This window comes from Balaenoptera borealis, assembly GCF_965194805.1.
Source record: "Balaenoptera borealis genome assembly, contig: HAP1_SCAFFOLD_1173, whole genome shotgun sequence".
Classification (NCBI taxonomy): domain Eukaryota; kingdom Metazoa; phylum Chordata; class Mammalia; order Artiodactyla; family Balaenopteridae; genus Balaenoptera; species Balaenoptera borealis.
The window spans coordinates 149,041-167,322 of record NW_028123040.1 but is presented as its reverse complement, the minus strand read 5'-3'; the positions used below and the strand labels follow the sequence as shown (position 1 = coordinate 167,322).

The 18,282-nt window shown below is 45.6% G+C and overlaps 1 protein-coding gene across 1 annotated transcript in view; it reads left to right on the top strand.

Moving 5' to 3' along the window:
• The window catches only part of LOC309621921 (uncharacterized protein), a gene marked incomplete at both ends in the record, with an annotated part of 36,761 nt that extends 18,916 nt beyond the window's left edge, over window positions 1-17,845 (top strand). Inside the window, 3 exon segments of the mRNA XM_082409205.1 lie at window positions 16,922-17,470; window positions 17,476-17,641; window positions 17,699-17,845. Coding sequence (XP_082265331.1) covers window positions 16,922-17,470; window positions 17,476-17,641; window positions 17,699-17,845 — 862 coding nt within the window.
• Between the last annotated feature and the right edge of the window lie 437 nt (window positions 17,846-18,282).

Genomic DNA, 18,282 nt, shown 5'->3' with positions numbered 1-18,282 from the left:
AATTATGGACCCATGAAGGGGGGCAGTTTTGGTGGAAGAAGCTCGGGAAGTCCCTATGGTGGTGGTTATGGATCTGGTGGTGGAAGTGGTGGATATGGTAGCAGAAGGTTCTCAAAACTCAGAAGAAAAGGGCTACAGTTCTTAGCAGGAGAGAGAGCGAGGAGTTGTCAGGAAAGCTGCAGGTTACTTTGAGACAGTCGTCCCAAATGCATTAGAGGAACTGTAAAAACCTGCCGCAGAAGGAACGATGATCCATAGTCAGAAAAGTTACTGCAGCTTAAACAGGAAACCCTTCTTGTTCAGGACTGTCCTAGCCACAGTTTGCAAAAAGTGCAGCTATTGATTCATGCAACGGAGGGTCAATTAGATGTACATTCCTGAGGTCTTTTATCTGTTGTAGCTTTGTCTTTTTCTTTTCATTACATCAGGTATATTGCCCTGTAAATTGTGGTAGTGGTACCAGGAATAAAAAATTAAGGAATTTTAAACTTTTCAATATTTGTGTAGTTCAGTTTTTCTACATTTTAGTACAGAAACTTTAACAAAATGCAGTTTTGAAGGTGTTTCCTTGTGAGTTAACAAGTAAAGAAGATCATTGTTCATTAATATTTTGTATGAATTTTGCTAAAGTTAACTGTAAAGAAACACCTGCTGACTTGCAGTTTAAGGGGATCTATTCTCCCCATTTCCAAACCATGAAATGAATGGGCTCTGACATGTGGAGAGAATAGATATTTGTATGTTTGCAATGTGTGTTTTAGATAATAGAATTGGGTATTTAAATTAGCATATTTGTGAATTTAATAGCTTTAAGATTTACTTCAAATGAAAAATCTCAGAATTCAAAAAAAAAAAAACAAAAGAACAGAGCTGGGAGCGCGATTGGCGCTGCCTGCGGGGGAGGAGCGCCGCCGCCGCCGCGAGCTGGGAGCTCGATTGGCGCTCCCTGCGGGGGAGGAGCGCCGCCGCCGCCGCCGCCGCGAGCTGGGAGCTCGACTGGCGCTCCCTGCGGGGGAGGAGCGCCGCCGTCGCCGCCGCGAGCCGGGAGCTCGATTGTCGCTGCCTGCGGGGGAGGAGCGCCGCCGCCGCGAGCTGGGAGCTCGCTTGGCACTGCCTGCGGGGGAGGAGCGCCGCCGCCGCCGCCGCCGCCGCGAGCTGGATTGGCGCTGCCTGCGGGGGAGGAGCGCCGCCGCGGCCGCCGCCGCGAGCTGGGAGCTCGTTTGGCGCTGCCTGCGGGGGAGGAGCGCCGCCGCCGCCGCCGCCGCGAGCTGGGAGCTCCATTGGCGCTGCCTGCGGGGGAGGAGCGCCGCCGCCGCCGCCGCCGCCTCGACTGGCGCTCCCTGCGGGGGAGGAGCGCCGCCGCCGCCGCCGCCGCGAGCTGGGAGCTCGATTGGCGCTGCCTGTGGGGGAGGAGCGCCGCCGCCGTCGCCGCCGCGAGCTGGGAGCTCGCTTGGCGCTGCCTGCGGGGGAGGAGCGCCGCCGCCGCGAGCTGGGAGCTCGCTTGGCACTGCCTGCGGGGGAGGAGCGCCGCCGCCGCCGCCGCCGCCGCCGCGAGCTGGATTGGCGCTGCCTGCGGGGGAGGAGCGCCGCCGCCGCCGCCGCCGCGAGCTGGGAGCTCGTTTGGCGCTGCCTGCGGGGGAGGAGCGCCGCCGCCGCCGCCGCGAACTGGGAGCTCGATTGGCGCTGCCCTGCGGGGGAGGAGCGCCGCCGCCGCCGCCGCCGCCGCCGCCGCCACGAGCTGGGAGCTCGATTGGCGCTGCCTGCGGGGGAGGAGCGCCGCCGCCGCGAGCTGGGAGCTCGATTGGCGCTGCCTGCGTGGGAGGAGCGCCGCCGCCGTCGCCGCCGCGAGCTGGGAGCTCGGTTGGCGCTGCCTGCGGGGGAGGAGCGCCGCCGCCGCCGCCGCGAGCTGGGAGCTCGACTGGCGCTCCCTGCGGGGGAGGAGCGCCGCCGTCGCCGCCGCGAGCCGGGAGCTCGATTGTCGCTGCCTGCGGGGGAGGAGCGCCGCCGCCGCGAGCTGGGAGCTCGCTTGGCACTGCCTGCGGGGGAGGAGCGCCGCCGCCGCCGCCGCCGCCGCGAGCTGGATTGGCGCTGCTTGCGGGGGAGGAGCGCCGCCGCCGCCGCGGCCGCGAGCTGGGAGCTCGATTGGCGCTGCCTGCGGGGGAGGAGCGCCGCCGCCGTCGCCGCCGCGAGCTGGGAGCTCGATTGGCGCTGCCTGCGTGGGAGGAGCGCCGCCGCCGTCGCCGCCGCGAGCTGGGAGCTCGATTGGCGCTGCCTGCGTGGGAGGAGCGCCGCCGCCGTCGCCGCCGCGAGCTGGGAGCTCGATTGGCGCTGCCTGCGTGGGAGGAGCGCCGCCGCCGCCGCCGCCCCCGCCGTCGCAGTCGTCGTGAGTGAAGAAGCGCCTCGGTGACGCCTGGTGAGGGCCCTCGCCGACGCCTGGGCTTACCTGCCGCCCGGCCAGCTCCGCTCGTTTCCCGTCCCCCGCGGCCCGGCGCGGGGCAGGCCTGCCAGGGCCATGGAGGACGAGGTGGTCCGCATTGCCAAGAAGATGGACAAGATGGTGCAGAAGAAAAACGCGGTGAGCGCGGCGGGCGGCGCGGGCCGGAGGGAGGCCGGGCGGCGGGCGGGGGCCAGTCGGCCTGAGGGGGCTCCCGGCCCGCGGTGAGCGCGGCGGGTGCTGCGAGACGGCGGCGAGGCCCGCGCTCTGGGGAGGGGTTCCTGGGGAGGGGGGAGCTTCGTGTCCCGCGGCCGCGTCCCGGGCAGGGGTTCTGGGGGGCGTCCTGTCCCGCAGCTGCGTCCCGGGCAGGGGTCTGGGGGGCGTCCTGTCCCGCAGCTGCGTCCCGGGCAGGGGTTCTGGGGGGCGTCCTGTCCCGCGGCCGCGTCCCGGGGAGGGGGTCCTGGGGGGGTCCCGGGGAGGGCGTCCGGTCCCGCGGCCACCGGCGCTGGGATCCGCCCTGGGCGCCCGAGGCCCCTCGTGATTAGCGCAGCCCGGTAAACTCTATGGAGGCATCCTCCTCATTATTTTAAACGTGACGGTGGTAAAGCCTCGCTGGTTTAGCTGAAGAGTGCAGAGAGCCCTCCCTGTTTGAAAGAATTGGTTCTCTTTCCCGGGCTCATTGGCCAGCAGCGAGAAAACAACATCAAACAGAGGTTTGTGATCAGTTTTAGACATGAAACTGTTCAAGCAAAACGTGAATTTCCTGGATCTTATTTTTGAGGAAGGCTGAACATTCCCTTGATTGTCTCAACTCCCCTGCATGTTTGCTTAGCAATTAAAAAAGGTGAACTACGCCAGTGTACTTGGCAAGTTGCTAAACTTTTTGGAAAAAGTGGATCTTGTTAGGCCGCGGAGTGCGGGGAGCTGTGTTTAAGGCATTGCCGCCGACGAGGCTGTGCTGCCGGCTGGATTTGGACACATGTCGTTGCTGGTCCTCTCAGTGGTTTACAGTTGCTACCGGTGGCGTTTTCTGTCACTGATAACGTGTGCACGTGAACGTGGTCTCTTGCGGTTTGTATGAGGTGCTCCAGTTTCTGCATTTCTTTCCACCTGTGTGGGCCACTCTCAGTCCCTTGCTTCCGAGTCGTCTGTATTTTCAGCTAAACTTCTGAAATTCTAAGTCCAACGAATGTGAAGGAGAGAAGGGCTGCTCTGATTTGCACAGCACTTTGGAGTTACAAAGCGTTTGTGCAGAATTCTTTGGGGACTCACGACAGCTGTGTTGCATTCATTTTACAGAATAAGAAACTGAGTCAGACCAAGCAGTTCACCTCCTTAAATGAAGTGTGCGTTGTGGATTAAGCCAGGACCCGAGTTTTCTGCTGGGCAGCATGCAGAAGTAGTGTTAAACACCGAATTCTTAAGACTTCAGACTTGGTGTGCGCCTCTTTTCCTTTAACAGGTGCATTGCCCGGCGTGTAATTTCATACCCTGTTCATCTGTCTTTGCAATTTTGGCTTTTTAAAGGATTTCCTGTTTGTTTTCTGTTGCAGACGTTGCCGGTGCCATTTATTGTTTCTGTTGATACAGGCCTTTCATTCCTCACTGCAAGTGATGAGTTCTGTATATTTGATTGGCTGAACGTTTCTGTTATTCTGTTTAAACTGGCAAGTTTTTTTTCTTTGCCTAGAGAACCCTAGACTCCCCTAGTAGAAGCTGGCTCCTAGGGAAAAAGGCCGTTTCTTGGGTAATTTTTTTCTCGAACTCAGGCTATAAAATGTGTACCTTTTAATCATCTAGTGCACTAGGTGTTTTTGTTTGTTTCCTTTCCTTGAAATAGACGTTTCCTAGAAATGAGGAATTCCTTAGTGAGCAAGTATGGAGAAGACCAGTTTGTATTTATCTGCAGTTCTCAAATTATAAACATATAATGCGTCAGCAGGAGAATGAGGATAAGCTCCACAGATGATCCTCAAGTCTCACTTTTCTTTTCAAATCTTATATTTCTAGTAGTACAGAACTTTACCAATATAAAAACTTGCCCCCCCCGCCCCCCAAAAAAAAGAACACAACTGCAGGAAAGAACAAAGAGCACTTAAAGTGTGTGTGTGTCTAATATATACATGTACATATACCCAGGTACATACACCTTTATATTTATATGTTATTTTGTAAATAAGTGACAATAATAATGTCTTGTGGAGATGTAGAACAGAAGTATACAACGAAAGCACAAACAGCAGGAGGGGCAAATGGAGTTAAACTGTTCAACCTCCATGGGATGGTTCCATGGAGGAGGCAGAGAGGGGGATGGGATCCTCGAAGAGCTGCTGAAGACCTTGCATTTTTTGCAGATCTCTTTAGAATGCTACTTGCATATTGTGCTCTCACTGAATGCACCTGGCTGAGCTATGGCACATTAGCACGGTAAACATTTGTCAGATTTGCCCTAGTCAGAAAATTTTCTATACCTGCCATCCTGCTTGGCACTTAAAAAAAAATTTTTTTTTTTTAAGCCTCTATGATATAGGGATGATGGGTGAAGAAGGTAGGCTGCAGGGTAATATGTAGTATGTATGATCCCATTTTGATACAGTAAACAGAAAGTATTAAATGCATGCCTGTTTGTATGAGCAGTGAGTTTGCATGGTTATCTCAAGAGGGAGGGAATGGGACGGGTAGAGAAAGAGACTGACCACAGACTATTGTTTTACTTGTTACAAGAGGCATGTGTTGCCTTCATTTCTGATTAAACTTTTTGTGTCCAGATTATTGTAGGTTTACATGCAGTTGTAAGAAATAATAGTGCGATAGCTCCTGTGTGTCCTTTACCCAGTTTTCCCCAATGGTAACATCTTACAGAATCATAGTATACTGTCACAACCTGGGTATTGCCATTGACACAGTCAAGATAGAGAACATTTCCATCCCACAGGATCTCTCCTGATGCCATTTTATAGCCACTGCTGCTCCCCCACTCCCCACCAAATCATAGTGATCTGATAGTGCAGTGGATAAAGTTGCAATTAAAGTTTTTGTGCAGATGATCAAGGGAAAATACCCCCTGGGGAAGATGGCCCATCTCCCACTCCCCCGGCCCTATCTGTCCCTGGCAACCTGTCATTTCAAGAATGTTATGTGGGACTTCCCTGGTGGCGCAGCGGTTAAGAATCTGCCTGCCATTGCAGGGGACATGGGTTTGATCCCTTGTCCGGGAAGATCCCACATGCCGCGGAGCAGCTAAGCCCATGCGCCACAACGACTGAGCCTGCGCTTTAGAGCCCGGGAGCCACAACTACTGAGCCCACGTGCCACAACTACTGAAGCCCGCGTGCCTAGAGCCCGTGCTCTGCAACAAGAGAAGCCACCGCAGCGAGAAGCCCGCACACTGCAACAAAGAGTAGCCCCCGCTCGCCGCAACTAGAGAAAGCCCACACGCAGCAACGAAGACCCAACGCAGCCAAAAATAAAATAAATTAACTAATTAATTAAAAAAAAAAGAATGTTATGTGAATAAAATCATATAGTGTGTAACCTTTTTTTTTTTTTAAGTAAAAAAAATTTTTTTTTGGCTGCGCTGCCGGTTGTGCGATCTTAGTTCCCCGACCAAGGATTGAACCCAGCCCAGGTAGTGAAAGTGCTGAGTGCTAAACACTGGACCGCCAGGGAATTCCCAGTATGCAACCTTTTGGATTGGCCTTTTTCAATCAGTGTAATTCCCTGGAGAGTCATCCAAATTGCATGAATCAACAGTGCTCCTCTTTTTTAAAAAAAATATTTATTTATTTATTTATTTGGCTGTGCGGGTCTTTAGTTGCAGCATGCGGGATCTAGTTCCCTGACCAGGGATGGAACCTGGGCCCCCTGCATTGAGAGTGCAGAGTCTTAACCGCTGGAACACCAGAGAGGTCCCAGTGCCGCTTTCTTTTTAATTGCTGAGTAGTATTCCATGGTTTGGCTGTACTTCAGTTTGTTTAATCACTTGCCCATTGAAGAACATCTGAGTTTTTTTTCCCATTTCCTGACTATTACTGATAGAGATGCTGTGGACATTTGTGTACCTTTTTTTGTGCGAACATGCGTTCTCTGGGATAAATGCCGTAGGGTATGTGTTGCTTTTTTTGTTTTTTTTTCGGCTACGCTGTGCCACATGTGGGATCTTGGTTCCCCAATCAGGGATCGAGCCCGTGCCCCCTGCATTGGGAGCTTGGAGTCTTAACCACTGGACTGCCAGGGAAATTCCTGTATTGCTCCCCCCGCCCCACTTGATTGATTGATTGGTTGATTGGCTGTATTGGGTCTTAGTTGCGGCACGCGGGACCTTCGTTAAGGCATGTGGGATCTTTATTGTCGTTGCGGCGCACGGGCTCTTCGTTGCAGCATGAGAGCTTCTCTCTAGTTGTGGCGTGCGGGTTTTCTCTCTCTAGTTGTGGCACGTGGGCTCTGTAGTTGTGGCGTGCAGGCTCCAGAGCGCGTGGGCTCTGTAGTTTGCTGCACGTGGGCTACCTCATTGAGGTGTGCGAGCTCAGTAGTTTGGTGCGAGGGCTTAGTTGCCCCGCGGCATGTGGGATCTTAGTTCCCCGACCGGGAATCGAACCCGCGTCCCCTGCATTGCAGGACGGATTCTTTACCACTGAACCACCAGGGAAGTCCCTGTATTGCTTTTTTAAATTCAAAAAAAAAAAAAAGGAAAAGCAATTAGAGGTGAAACAACTAATTATATGATGGCCTTTCAAAGTACATATTCAAACCCTACATTCTTGGTGTACATAAGTTATTTATGTTGATTTGTGGTGTTTAGCTCTAGCAACAAGGCAATAATAATAACGCTGTAGTTTTCCTTGTTTCTTTCAACTGATGATCTGTGTATTTATTACAAATATTAATTAACACTCACAAGCTACCAGGAGGCAAGTAATGGTTAGCGCTGGTGTGGTTAACTCCTTTATAGATAGGGAGGTTGAGGCATGGGTATTGTGGAATTTGCCATGTTGAGGCATGGGTATTGTGGAATTTGCCTAAGGTTATATAGCACTGTGTTCTGACTCAGATTCATTCAGATTTATTCCTTCCCTTTCTGTCTCCTGAATTAACGCTTTGTAATTTTGACCTAGGTGTGAGGACACGAAAAGGGTTTTTTTCTGTATCTGAGGTTTAGTGCTTGTTTTATAGAAGCAATATAGTATAGTGGTTAGAGTAGGCACTTTAGCATCTGAGTTTTGTTTTTTTCTTAAGTCTTTAATGAATTTGTTACAATATTGCTTCTGTTTTATGTTTTGCACATGCCGGAAAGGTAATAGGCCTTGGCCCCTGGGCCTGGGCTTCGTCTCTTGTGCTGTCTCCTGTCCCTGTTGCCCCCGCGCGCTGGCCCGTCCGCGCTGTGCCAGGGGGTATTGGTCGTCTCGCGGCTCAGTTCACAGTAGCTGAAAGGGACTGTGTGTGATGGTCTCATTTCTGCCCATCGTTTTCAAAGGGAGGCTCTGGCCATTGCTCCTCGGGTAAAATGCAGAGGGAGTGCTTTTTAAGATGGGACTGTCAGTGTTGGGGACACTCCTTAATTACCAAAACGGAATCCCCTTCAGTTCCTCCAGCTGTGTTGTTTTGGCACAGAAGATGTGAGTAATAGGAACTGGAGCTAAGTTGGAGTGAAAAAACGCACCGGTCCCGCCGAATTTTCCATCGAAACAGTTGATTTGTGTTGTCTGTAGGAATTCTAAAGGGCGTACCGTTGCTTCCTAACCGGAGTCATTTGAGAGATCTACCTCTGTACGTTCAAATGATTAATTTTGAGACTTTGCTCATGTGTGCAGTAAACCCTTTAATTCCCTAAGACCTTCCTTTCCTCCATCTCCTACCCCATTAAGCCCGCTTCAGTTCATCTCCTGAATTTCTTTGGAATCTGTCAGCTCTCCCTCAACACCCTAATACTGAACTTGCCTGTGTGTTGCGATTAGGTCCTAACTAGTGTCCATATATCTTGTTTCCTTCCAATCCATTCTTCACACAAAAAACCTTCAAGGCAAGTTGGAACATTGCTCATAAACATCGCTCACAAACATTGTTTTGAGAATAGAAAACACAGTGTTTGTTGGCCTTTAAGACTCTGCGTGGTCTAGAATCCTCTCTGCTTCTCTAGCCCCATCTTGTGCCACTTGTGCCCTCACTTTCTATGCTTCAGATACACTGAATTAACCTTAGTTCTCACTCATCTGACAGAAGTCAGTTCAGATATTATTTTTCACTGTGATCCCTAGCATTAAGCAAGTTGATTATCACGTTTTGTATGAGGACTAAAACTAAACTGGGAAGTGGAAGAATTGAGTTTAAACTGTTTCAGTCAACACGCATGTATTAATGATACCTACATATTGAACACCGGGCTAGGTTTCATGAGGGATACAGAAGTTCTGGCCATCTCTGGTTTTGGATATCCCTTATTTGTTGAGACCTTTGCGTTGTTTGGTTGCCTTTTGTCTGTTTTCAAGATGGGAAAACAGGAACGAGGGAAGTATAGGTTATTACTAGGTGGGGTTGAACAAGTGGAGCAGCAAACTGCAAGGCAGAAAGAAGAGGGACGTACTATAGAGGGATATGATTTCCATTCTCAAGGCGCCTGCATCCTGTGCAGGGAGACAGCCTAACATAAAATGTGCCTAACAACAAATATATTGACTTCTTACTAAAAATCTGCAGTTCATATAACCAAGGGGTTTATAACTTCTCCTTTAAAAGTGATATTCCTGGGACTTCCCTGGTGGTCCAGTGGTGAAGACTCTGCGCTTCCAATGCAGCAGGCGTGGGTTCAATTCCTGGTTGGGGAGCTAAGATCCCACATGCTGCGCAGCCAAAGAAATTTTTTTCAAAAGTTATACTCCTGTATTATTGAATTTAGTGGTTTAGATTTTGTTTTAATGTTAAGAAGATTTCAGTTTATTTACCAGGAACAAACAAAACATAATGTAAAAATAGTTTCCCAGAAACGATTTCCATCATTCTCTTCTTCCCTTTCTCCCGCAGACTGGTGTTTCATCTTTACAAGCTCTCTGTCTTTCCATAGGAAAGCTGTCTGGCTTGGAGGTTGCAATCCCAGGGAATTTTTCATCAGCGGGGAAGTCTCCATCACTACAGAGGGATCAAGGGAGAAGTCAGTCCCTGGTAAGTGAGATGCTCCCCCTAAACACCAACACAGCAGTCGTGTACCTTTTAAGGGGTTCAAGGGCAAGATGGGCTAGGCATTTCTACTAACTCTTCTTAAGGACCATGGACAGTGCCGTAAGCTACGAGGTAAGCGGTGACTGTTGTAATTCTTACTGGTGATCATTTCCTGTCACTGATTCTCGGCTTTCTTTGTATTTCATAGGACTGTTGTCAGTCCAATAGAAAATGAGTCTTATTTTTAAAAAACTGAAATGTTTTACAAAGCCTAGCATTCTCATATAGAGTCCTTTCAATTCTCCCCACTTTCCCAAGAGGCTATGAACGCTTCACACCATGAACTAGGAGAGGGGGTAGAGCCCTTTCTGATGAAATACATCAACAAAGACAGAGTCTTAGCCTGCTTGCTCTCTGGACAGGATCTCGGACTACAAGGTCTTCAATCCTGGTATAAATGAAGGAAGTGAGGACAGTTCAACTGGCACTCTCATAACAAGAGTTGTGAAACACCTTCCAAAGAGACTATAGCAGTAGATGAGGGAAGGGAGTGCTACAGTGTGGTAGTACAGGGGGAATGATCGGCTACAGCAGTGAAAAATGTGGTACCTATTGGTGTGCTCTCGGGGTTCTTGTACATGTAGCATAGATGACCTTTACAGTGGCCCTCTCACCTTCCCACCTGCATTAGGTGTTCTTTTTTTTTTAAATTTATGTTTATTTATTTATTTATTGTTTGAACTTATTTATTCTATGTGTTTATTTTTTTGGCTGCACTGGGTCTTCATTGCTGTGCACGGGCTTTCTCTAGTTGGCGGCTAGCGGGGGCTACTCTTGGTTGCGGTGTGCGGGCGTCTCATCGCGGTGGCGTCTATTGTTGCGGAGCATGCGCTCTAGGCGCGTGGGCTTCGGTAGTTGCGGCTCACGGGCTCTAGAATGCAGGCTCAGTAGTTGTGGCACATGGGCTTAGTTGCTCCACGGCATGTGGGATCTTCGCAGACCAGGGCTCGAACCCGTGTCCCCCGCATTGCATTGGCAGGTGGATTCTTAACCACTGCGCCACCAGGGAAGCCCTATTCTGTATACTTTTAAAATATTTTTTAAAATTTTACTTCTGAATCCACAGAGTTAAAAATCTTTTATTATTAAACCAAATAATATTTCTCTTTTAAAGGAGTCCTTTCTACCAAGTACCTGTATGTAAAGGTAAGACCGTGAACTGTGGGCTCTATGTAGACCGATCCATTTGATGTCAGAAGAGGTATAAAATACACTTTCACAGTTGGATTTCCTCTCCTGTGCTCTGCCACCAACATGAAAACAGCATACCCAGAGTAGCCTGGGTTTCAGTACAAGGCATGTGGAACAGACCCAAACCGTTTTTGCATCCTGATGCCAAACTCCAACTGACTCATAAGCCCATGAGTGAGGAAAGCAAATGTCTGTTGTTACGAAGCACTGAGATTTTCGAGGTTCTTATACAGTATCACGGTGGCAATAGGTAACTGACACATTAAAGGTGTTCTGTGTGATATTGATTAGACTATACATTTGGGGGGCATAATTTTATATCACAATAAAAATGTATAAGATATATAACCATCTCGGGTTTCCCTGATAGCGCAGTGGTTAAGAATCCGCCTGCCAATGCAGGGGACACGGGTGCCAGCCCTGGTCCGGGAAGATCCCCCATGCCGCGGAGCAACTAAGCCCATGTGCCACAACTACTGAGCCTGCGCTCTAGAGCCCGCGAGCCACAACTACTGAGCCCATGCACCGAAGCCCACGCGCCTAGAGCCCGTGCTCCACCACAAGAGAAGCCACCGCAATGAGAAGCCCGTGCACCGCAACGAAGAGTAGCCCCCGCTCGCCGCAACTAGAGAAAGGCTGCACGCAGCGATGAAGACCCAACACAGCCAAAAATAAAATAAATAAAAGTAAAAAAAAAAAAAAGAAAAGAAATATAACCATTTCAACATATAAATGTATTTATTCAAATTAAATTCAGTGCAATTTACATGTGGAACTAAGCAATTTTCTTTATACATTTAGGCATATTCCATTTATACCTACAGACAGGTAAACTTTTTGCACAAGTAGGAAAACTTAAAATATATTTTGAATAGATTTGTACAAACTGTTGAATACTTTAAAATTAGTAATTGAAAGTTCCCACCCTCATTTGGAGGTAGAATGGGAACTTAACTTTCCAGTTACTGGTCTGAAAAAGAAAATAACTTGCTATAATTTTGAATGTTATATAGTATAAGCACTATAAAAATATCACTGTCATGATAGCATAGGAACACTCTAAATGTAGACCTTATGGTAGAAATTGCTAGCTGTTCACCAAAACTCATTTCTTCTTCATCCTGGAAAGCACAGCTAAACTATTCCTAGTCAGTGGAAAGTGATGTGGGCCACACCTAGGCCTAGCCCATAAAAGCCTCCCAACATGTGCTCCTCCATGCTTTTCGTCCCTTCCAGTTGACTATGATGATGAATCCAAGGTTCCATGTTTTAAAGAAAGCAGAGTCACAGTCAACCTGGGTCCCTGCTCAACGTTTCTTGAGCAAGAAATAGACTGGTATTGTGTTTGCTATCTGTTCACTGTATCATGCAAAACAATAGTAAAAGAAACAATGCCAAATAGTTATCTACCTCCCTAAAATTGAACCTCTATAGTTTTTATGTTTTCATGAACTACTTGCATTCTTATGACAAGTATTATGAGTTGAAAATACGTCAGCCACAAGTAGCATGAGTTTCACATAGGTTGTTAACTTCACTAGAAATTGAAGTAAAAACATAATAAATTATATTCTCTTCATAGCTATGTAAATAAAAGATGTTTTAATCATGTACAACCTAATGCTTAAAATTAAAATTAGGTTTTCTAACTAGAAAGACCCAATCAAGAAATTTCTTAGTTAATGACACACAAAAGTTGGTAATGTGACCTAAAATTCTCTTACCATCTGTGCCATGAAGAACAGTAATCTGTTGGACTGAAGATGATGAAGCAAACTTGACAGGAACTTTGCCCAACTTCTGTGTACTGAGGTCTGGAATATCATGTCCACGATCTTCAGCATTAACAAAAATCTCAGATGAAAACATGGTTTTTCCTGGACTCTCTGTTGTTATCTGAGTGACTGCATCAGATGATAATTTTCCAGAGAAGGGAGAAAACGGGGTCTTAATCTCCTTTGGTGATCTGAACAAAAAAGAGAAAGCACACAGCAGGTCATATCCTTGGCTTATCAAATACTGTAATTTCTTTCCAAATGTGGCTTCAATATTTTTTGGAGACACATCCAACTCAAATGGTTAAGTTATTTCTGCAGTACCCTGTGCTTTTTTACATACTTATTACAGGGTGATCATGCATGAGTTTACTTTTACTTATTTTAAAATCTACTTTTATTTTGGATTTAGAATGCTATTATATAAGGAAAGGGTACTTTTCAGTTGAAGTGGAAAGATATCCATTAAAAAATAATTACTGGAAGTCCACTATAAATTAGGGGACTATGCTAAACGCATAGAGTGTACAAAAATAAAAAAGAAACAGAGCCTTTCCTCAAAAAGTTTATATGTCAGTGGGGGAACCAGAGGTTTTTAAGGTTGTAATTATGTATATAGATTATAAAGAATCCATATTAAAACATAATGGAGTAAATAAATGAGTGTATAAATAAATAAATAATAGGAGGGAGGGAGAAGACAAATCTTGCCAACAGAAGAATTCCATATGTAGGTAACCTCCCCCCCGCCCCCCCCCGGCATCCATCTCCTCCCCAAGGAGGTGGAGGTGAAGCTTAATCTTCCCCTTAAGTCCAGTCCTGGGCTGGCCTTAATGATTGAATTCCAGAGACAGTATAAAATGGGAGAAAAAGTAACTTTACAGTGGAGAAACCAAGCAAACACCATGTTATGCAAGTGATGATGTTTCACATCACCAGTGATGTCACGGAGACACTACATACTCTCTGTTATGATGTGATGAGACGGTTACTTCGCTTCTGCGGTATTCTTTGTCAAAACCTATAACTCCAGTCGAATCATGAGAAAAACATCAGCCAAACCCAGACTGAGAACAATTCTACAAAATATCAGACAAATATTCCTCAAGACTGTCAAAATCATGAAAAACAAGGAAGGAATGAGGAACTGTCATAGACCAGAGAAGACTAAGGAGACATGACAACTAACTAAGTGGAATGTGATATACTGGATTGGGTCCTAGAACAGAAAAAGGTCATTAACAGGAAAACTGGTGAAATCCAAAAAAAGTCTTAAGTTTAGTTAATAGTAATGTATAAATGTTGGCTTTTTAATTTTGAAAAATATACTATGGTAGTATAAGATGTTAGCAATAGGAAAAACTGGGAGAGAGGTAAAGGGAACTCTGTTTGTATCTTTTCTGCAGATTTGAAATTATTTGAAAATGAAAAAGGTCATTTTTAAAAAATGGAGTAATACTGTATTGTATTATATCACAGAAGAAGAAGACCTTTTAAAAGGTCTTTTAAATCTCTACCCTCTATATACTATTCACTAATTAAAAGGACAATTATGAGAAAAGAAAATAGGCCCATCTCCCTTATGTATACAGAAGCAAAAATCATACACAAAATGTTAGACAATCAAATGTAGAGTGTGTGAGTGAGTGAATGTGTGTGTGTGTGTGTGTGTGTGTGTGTGTGTGTGTGTGTGAATTCCTACCAAGTTGTTTTACTCCAGAAATGCAAGGTGAGTTAACATTCAAATATCAATAAATGTCATGCACCACATCCATAAAATAAAGGAGAAAATGTATATGATCATATCAGTATAGTCAGATAAAGCATTTGATAAAATTCAATAATTATGTATGATTAAAAACTCATAGCAAAGGGAAACTACAAAAAACTTTAGAGCCACCATCCTATTTATAGTGAAATGTGGAGAACGTCCACTGTAAGATTAGGAACAAAATAAGAATGCCAACTCTTACCTTTTCTATTCAACCTATTAGTAAAAGTATTAAATGGCATTAGCAGTAAGGCAGGAAAAAGAAATCAGAAATATAAGGCTAAGAAAGGAAGAAATCATACTGTCACTTTCCATAGTTGATATAATTAAGGATACAGAAAATCCAAAACCATCTACAGATAACTTATTAGAATATCAGTTAGTTTTTAGAAGAGTTGCCAGATAAGAGACCAAACATTAAAAAATTCCACTAACATTTTTCTGTGTCTGAAAAGTTATAAAATTAAAAACTAAAAAATATGCCATCTACATTATCATCAAAACATCATATACCTAATAATAAGTGTAATAAAAAATGTAAGAACCCTATTAGAATAGAAAACTATTGATATATCATAGAGAGAAATTAAAGGTGATCTAAATAGGATTTCTGCTTTGAGGCAGGATGTATAGGCATACCTCACTTTATTGCACTTCACTTTATTGTACCTTGCAGATAATGCTTTTTTTTTTTTTTTTTTTTTTTTTTTTTTTTTTACAAATTGAAGGTTTGTGGCAACCCTGTGTCAAGCAGCTCTACTGGTGGTGCCATTTTTCCAACAGCATTTGCTCACTTCGTGTCTCTATGTCATGTTTTGGTAAGTCTCACAATATTTCAAACTTTTTCACTATTATACTTGTTACATGATCTGTGATCAGTGATCTTTGATGTTACTATTGCAAAAAGATTACAGCTTGCTGAAGGCTCAGATGATGGGTAGCATTCTTAAAGTCTACTTTCAAATTAAGATATGTACTTTTTTTAGACATAATGCTATTGCACACTTAATAGACTACAGTATAGCATAAACATAACTTGTACATGCACTGGGAAACCAAACAACTCGTGTGACTTGCTTTCTTATGATATTCTCCTTATTGTGGTGTCTGGGACCAAAGCCATATCTCCATAATAATATGCCTGCACTAGGTAGGCACAGGCCATCACTCCTGCTGCAACGAGCAAACAAACTTGAATAAAAGATCATCGAGCTAAGGAAGCAATCAAGAAACAATATCAACTAATATGCTAGAGAGGGACATTTAGAGATTTGGAGCAGGGGTTTGGTGTAGGGAGACATACTCCACTGGAAAAGAGAAATCACCATATCTTTTGATGAACTCATTTGCTGGCATGATGGAGTGAAATCTAGCAGAATGTCAAGCCGATTTCCCCCACAGGACATTTCCTTAGTGTCAGGGTGGTATAGGATGATGGGGGACTGAGCCAAGAAAGCAGAGTGAAATTTCCTGCACAGTCATGGCACTAACAAACCAAATCCCGCTAGATAAAGGGGCCTGTGACAATCATTAGGTCTCCTCTTCAAGACATTTGCCAGTTTTTGAACCTATATAAAGCAGGAAGCTAAATACCTAATGCCTGAGGGAGAGAACTTTCCAAAGTGAGGAATTAGAGACCTACCAGACTCACAGTAAAAACCCAGAAGTGCCATCCCCAAGAAGGGGGCTGAGTCAGAAAAAGTGAAGTCATCTGCAATGTTTCAGTGTTTATGAGACAAATTTTCACTGAGAAAGTGTAACGGCAACAAATACATAGCTGGTCTCTCCTTACATTTGCCATACTCTGAAGCTGTGAGAACTGAGAGCCTAAAGAGCTGAATTCAAACATCTGAAAGACTGAAGTCAATAACTGACTGTATTTATTGAAGAATCAAAGACCTGTCAGGCTCACAGCAAAAATCCAGGGAGGCCACAAATTAGGAAAAATCATAGGTAGGATGAGACAACTAAAGCTCCAACCCAGTTCTGACCTAGTAAAATTCCTGAAATGACTGAAATGATCAGCCACTCTGATTAACAGAGAAAAGGGTAAATCTTCTCTGGTGCAAAGTAATAGCATCTTCAGTCTCTATGAATTTTTTATTCACCACGTCCAGCACACAATCAAAAATTATGAAATTCCTGAAGCAGGAAAAAGTGACTAAAACTTAAGACAAAAAAAAAAACAAAAAAAAAAAACCAAGAAAAATTGATTTAGAGGGAATTCAGATTCTGGAGTTAGCACAGAACTTTAAAATGACTATATTGAGAGTAAAAGATGGGGATTAATAGATTAAAATATGGAGAATCTCAACAGAAAATTGGAATCAATTTTAAAAAATCAAATACAGATAAATGAAAAATAAGAAAACTGATCCCCAGCAGACCTTAGGGAATACTAGAAGAAATTTTTTTGGGCTGAAGTAAAATGGCCCAACATAGAACAGAGCTGGGCTCTCGGTCCCATATTGAACTCGAGTTGGAAGAGGCGAGTCCGGTCTCAAAACGGAGGTAAAACCGCCGCCCGGTCGCCCCCAGCCCGACTCCGGCCGCCGCCGCCGCCGGGGGGAGGAGGGCCATGATCCAAAGGAACCAGAACAGTTGAGAAAACTGTTTATTGGTGGTCTGAGCTTTGAAACTACAGACGATAGCTTAAGAGAACATTTTGAGAAATGGGGCACACTTACAGATTGTGTGGTGATGAGAGACCCCCAGACAAACCGTTCCAGGGGCTTTGGTTTTGTGACTTACTCTTGGGTTGAAGAGGTGGATGCAGCAATGTGTGCTCGACCACACAAGGTTGATGGGCGTGTAGTGGAACCAAAGAGAGCTGTTTCTAGAGAGGATTCTGTAAAGCCTGGTGCCCGTCTAACAGTGAAGAAAATTTTTGTTGGTGGTATTAAAGAAGATACAGAAGAATGTAATTCGAGAGACTACTTTGAAAAGTATGGCAAGATTGAAACCATAGGAGTTATGGAAGACAGGCAGAGTGGAAAAAAGAGAGGATTTGCTTTTGTAACTTTTGATGATCATGATACAGTTGATAAAATTGTTGTTCAGAAATACCACACTATTAATGGGCATAATTGTAAGTGAAAAAGGCCCTTTCTAAACAAGAAATGCAATCTGCTGGATCACAGAGAGGTCGTGGAGGTGGATCTGGCAACTTTATGGGTCGTGGAGGAAACTTTGGAGGTGGTGGAGGTAACTTTGGCCGTGGTGGAAACTTTGGTGGAAGAGGAGGCTATGGTGGTGGAGGTGGTGGCAGCAGAGGTAGTTATGGAGGAGGTGATGGTGGATAAAACGGATTTGGAGGCGACGGTGGTAACGATGGTGGTGGTCCTGGTTACAGTAGTAGAGGAGGCTATGGTGGTGGTGGACCAGGATATGGAAACCAAGATGGTGGATATGGTGGCGGTGGTGGAGGATATGATGCTTACAATGAAGGAGGAAATTTTGGAGGTAACTATGGTGGTGGTGGTGGGAGCTATAATGATTTTGGAAATTATAGTGGACAACAGCAATCAAATTATGGACCCATGAAGGGGGGCAGTTTTGGTGGAAGAAGCTCGGGAAGTCCCTATGGTGGTGGTTATGGATCTGGTGGTGGAAGTGGTGGATATGGTAGCAGAAGGTTCTCAAAACTCAGAAGAAAAGGGCTACAGTTCTTAGCAGGAGAGAGAGCGAGGAGTTGTCAGGAAAGCTGCAGGTTACTTTGAGACAGTCGTCCCAAATGCATTAGAGGAACTGTAAAAACCTGCCGCAGAAGGAACGATGATCCATAGTCAGAAAAGTTACTGCAGCTTAAACAGGAAACCCTTCTTGTTCAGGACTGTCCTAGCCACAGTTTGCAAAAAGTGCAGCTATTGATTCATGCAACGGAGGGTCAATTAGATGTA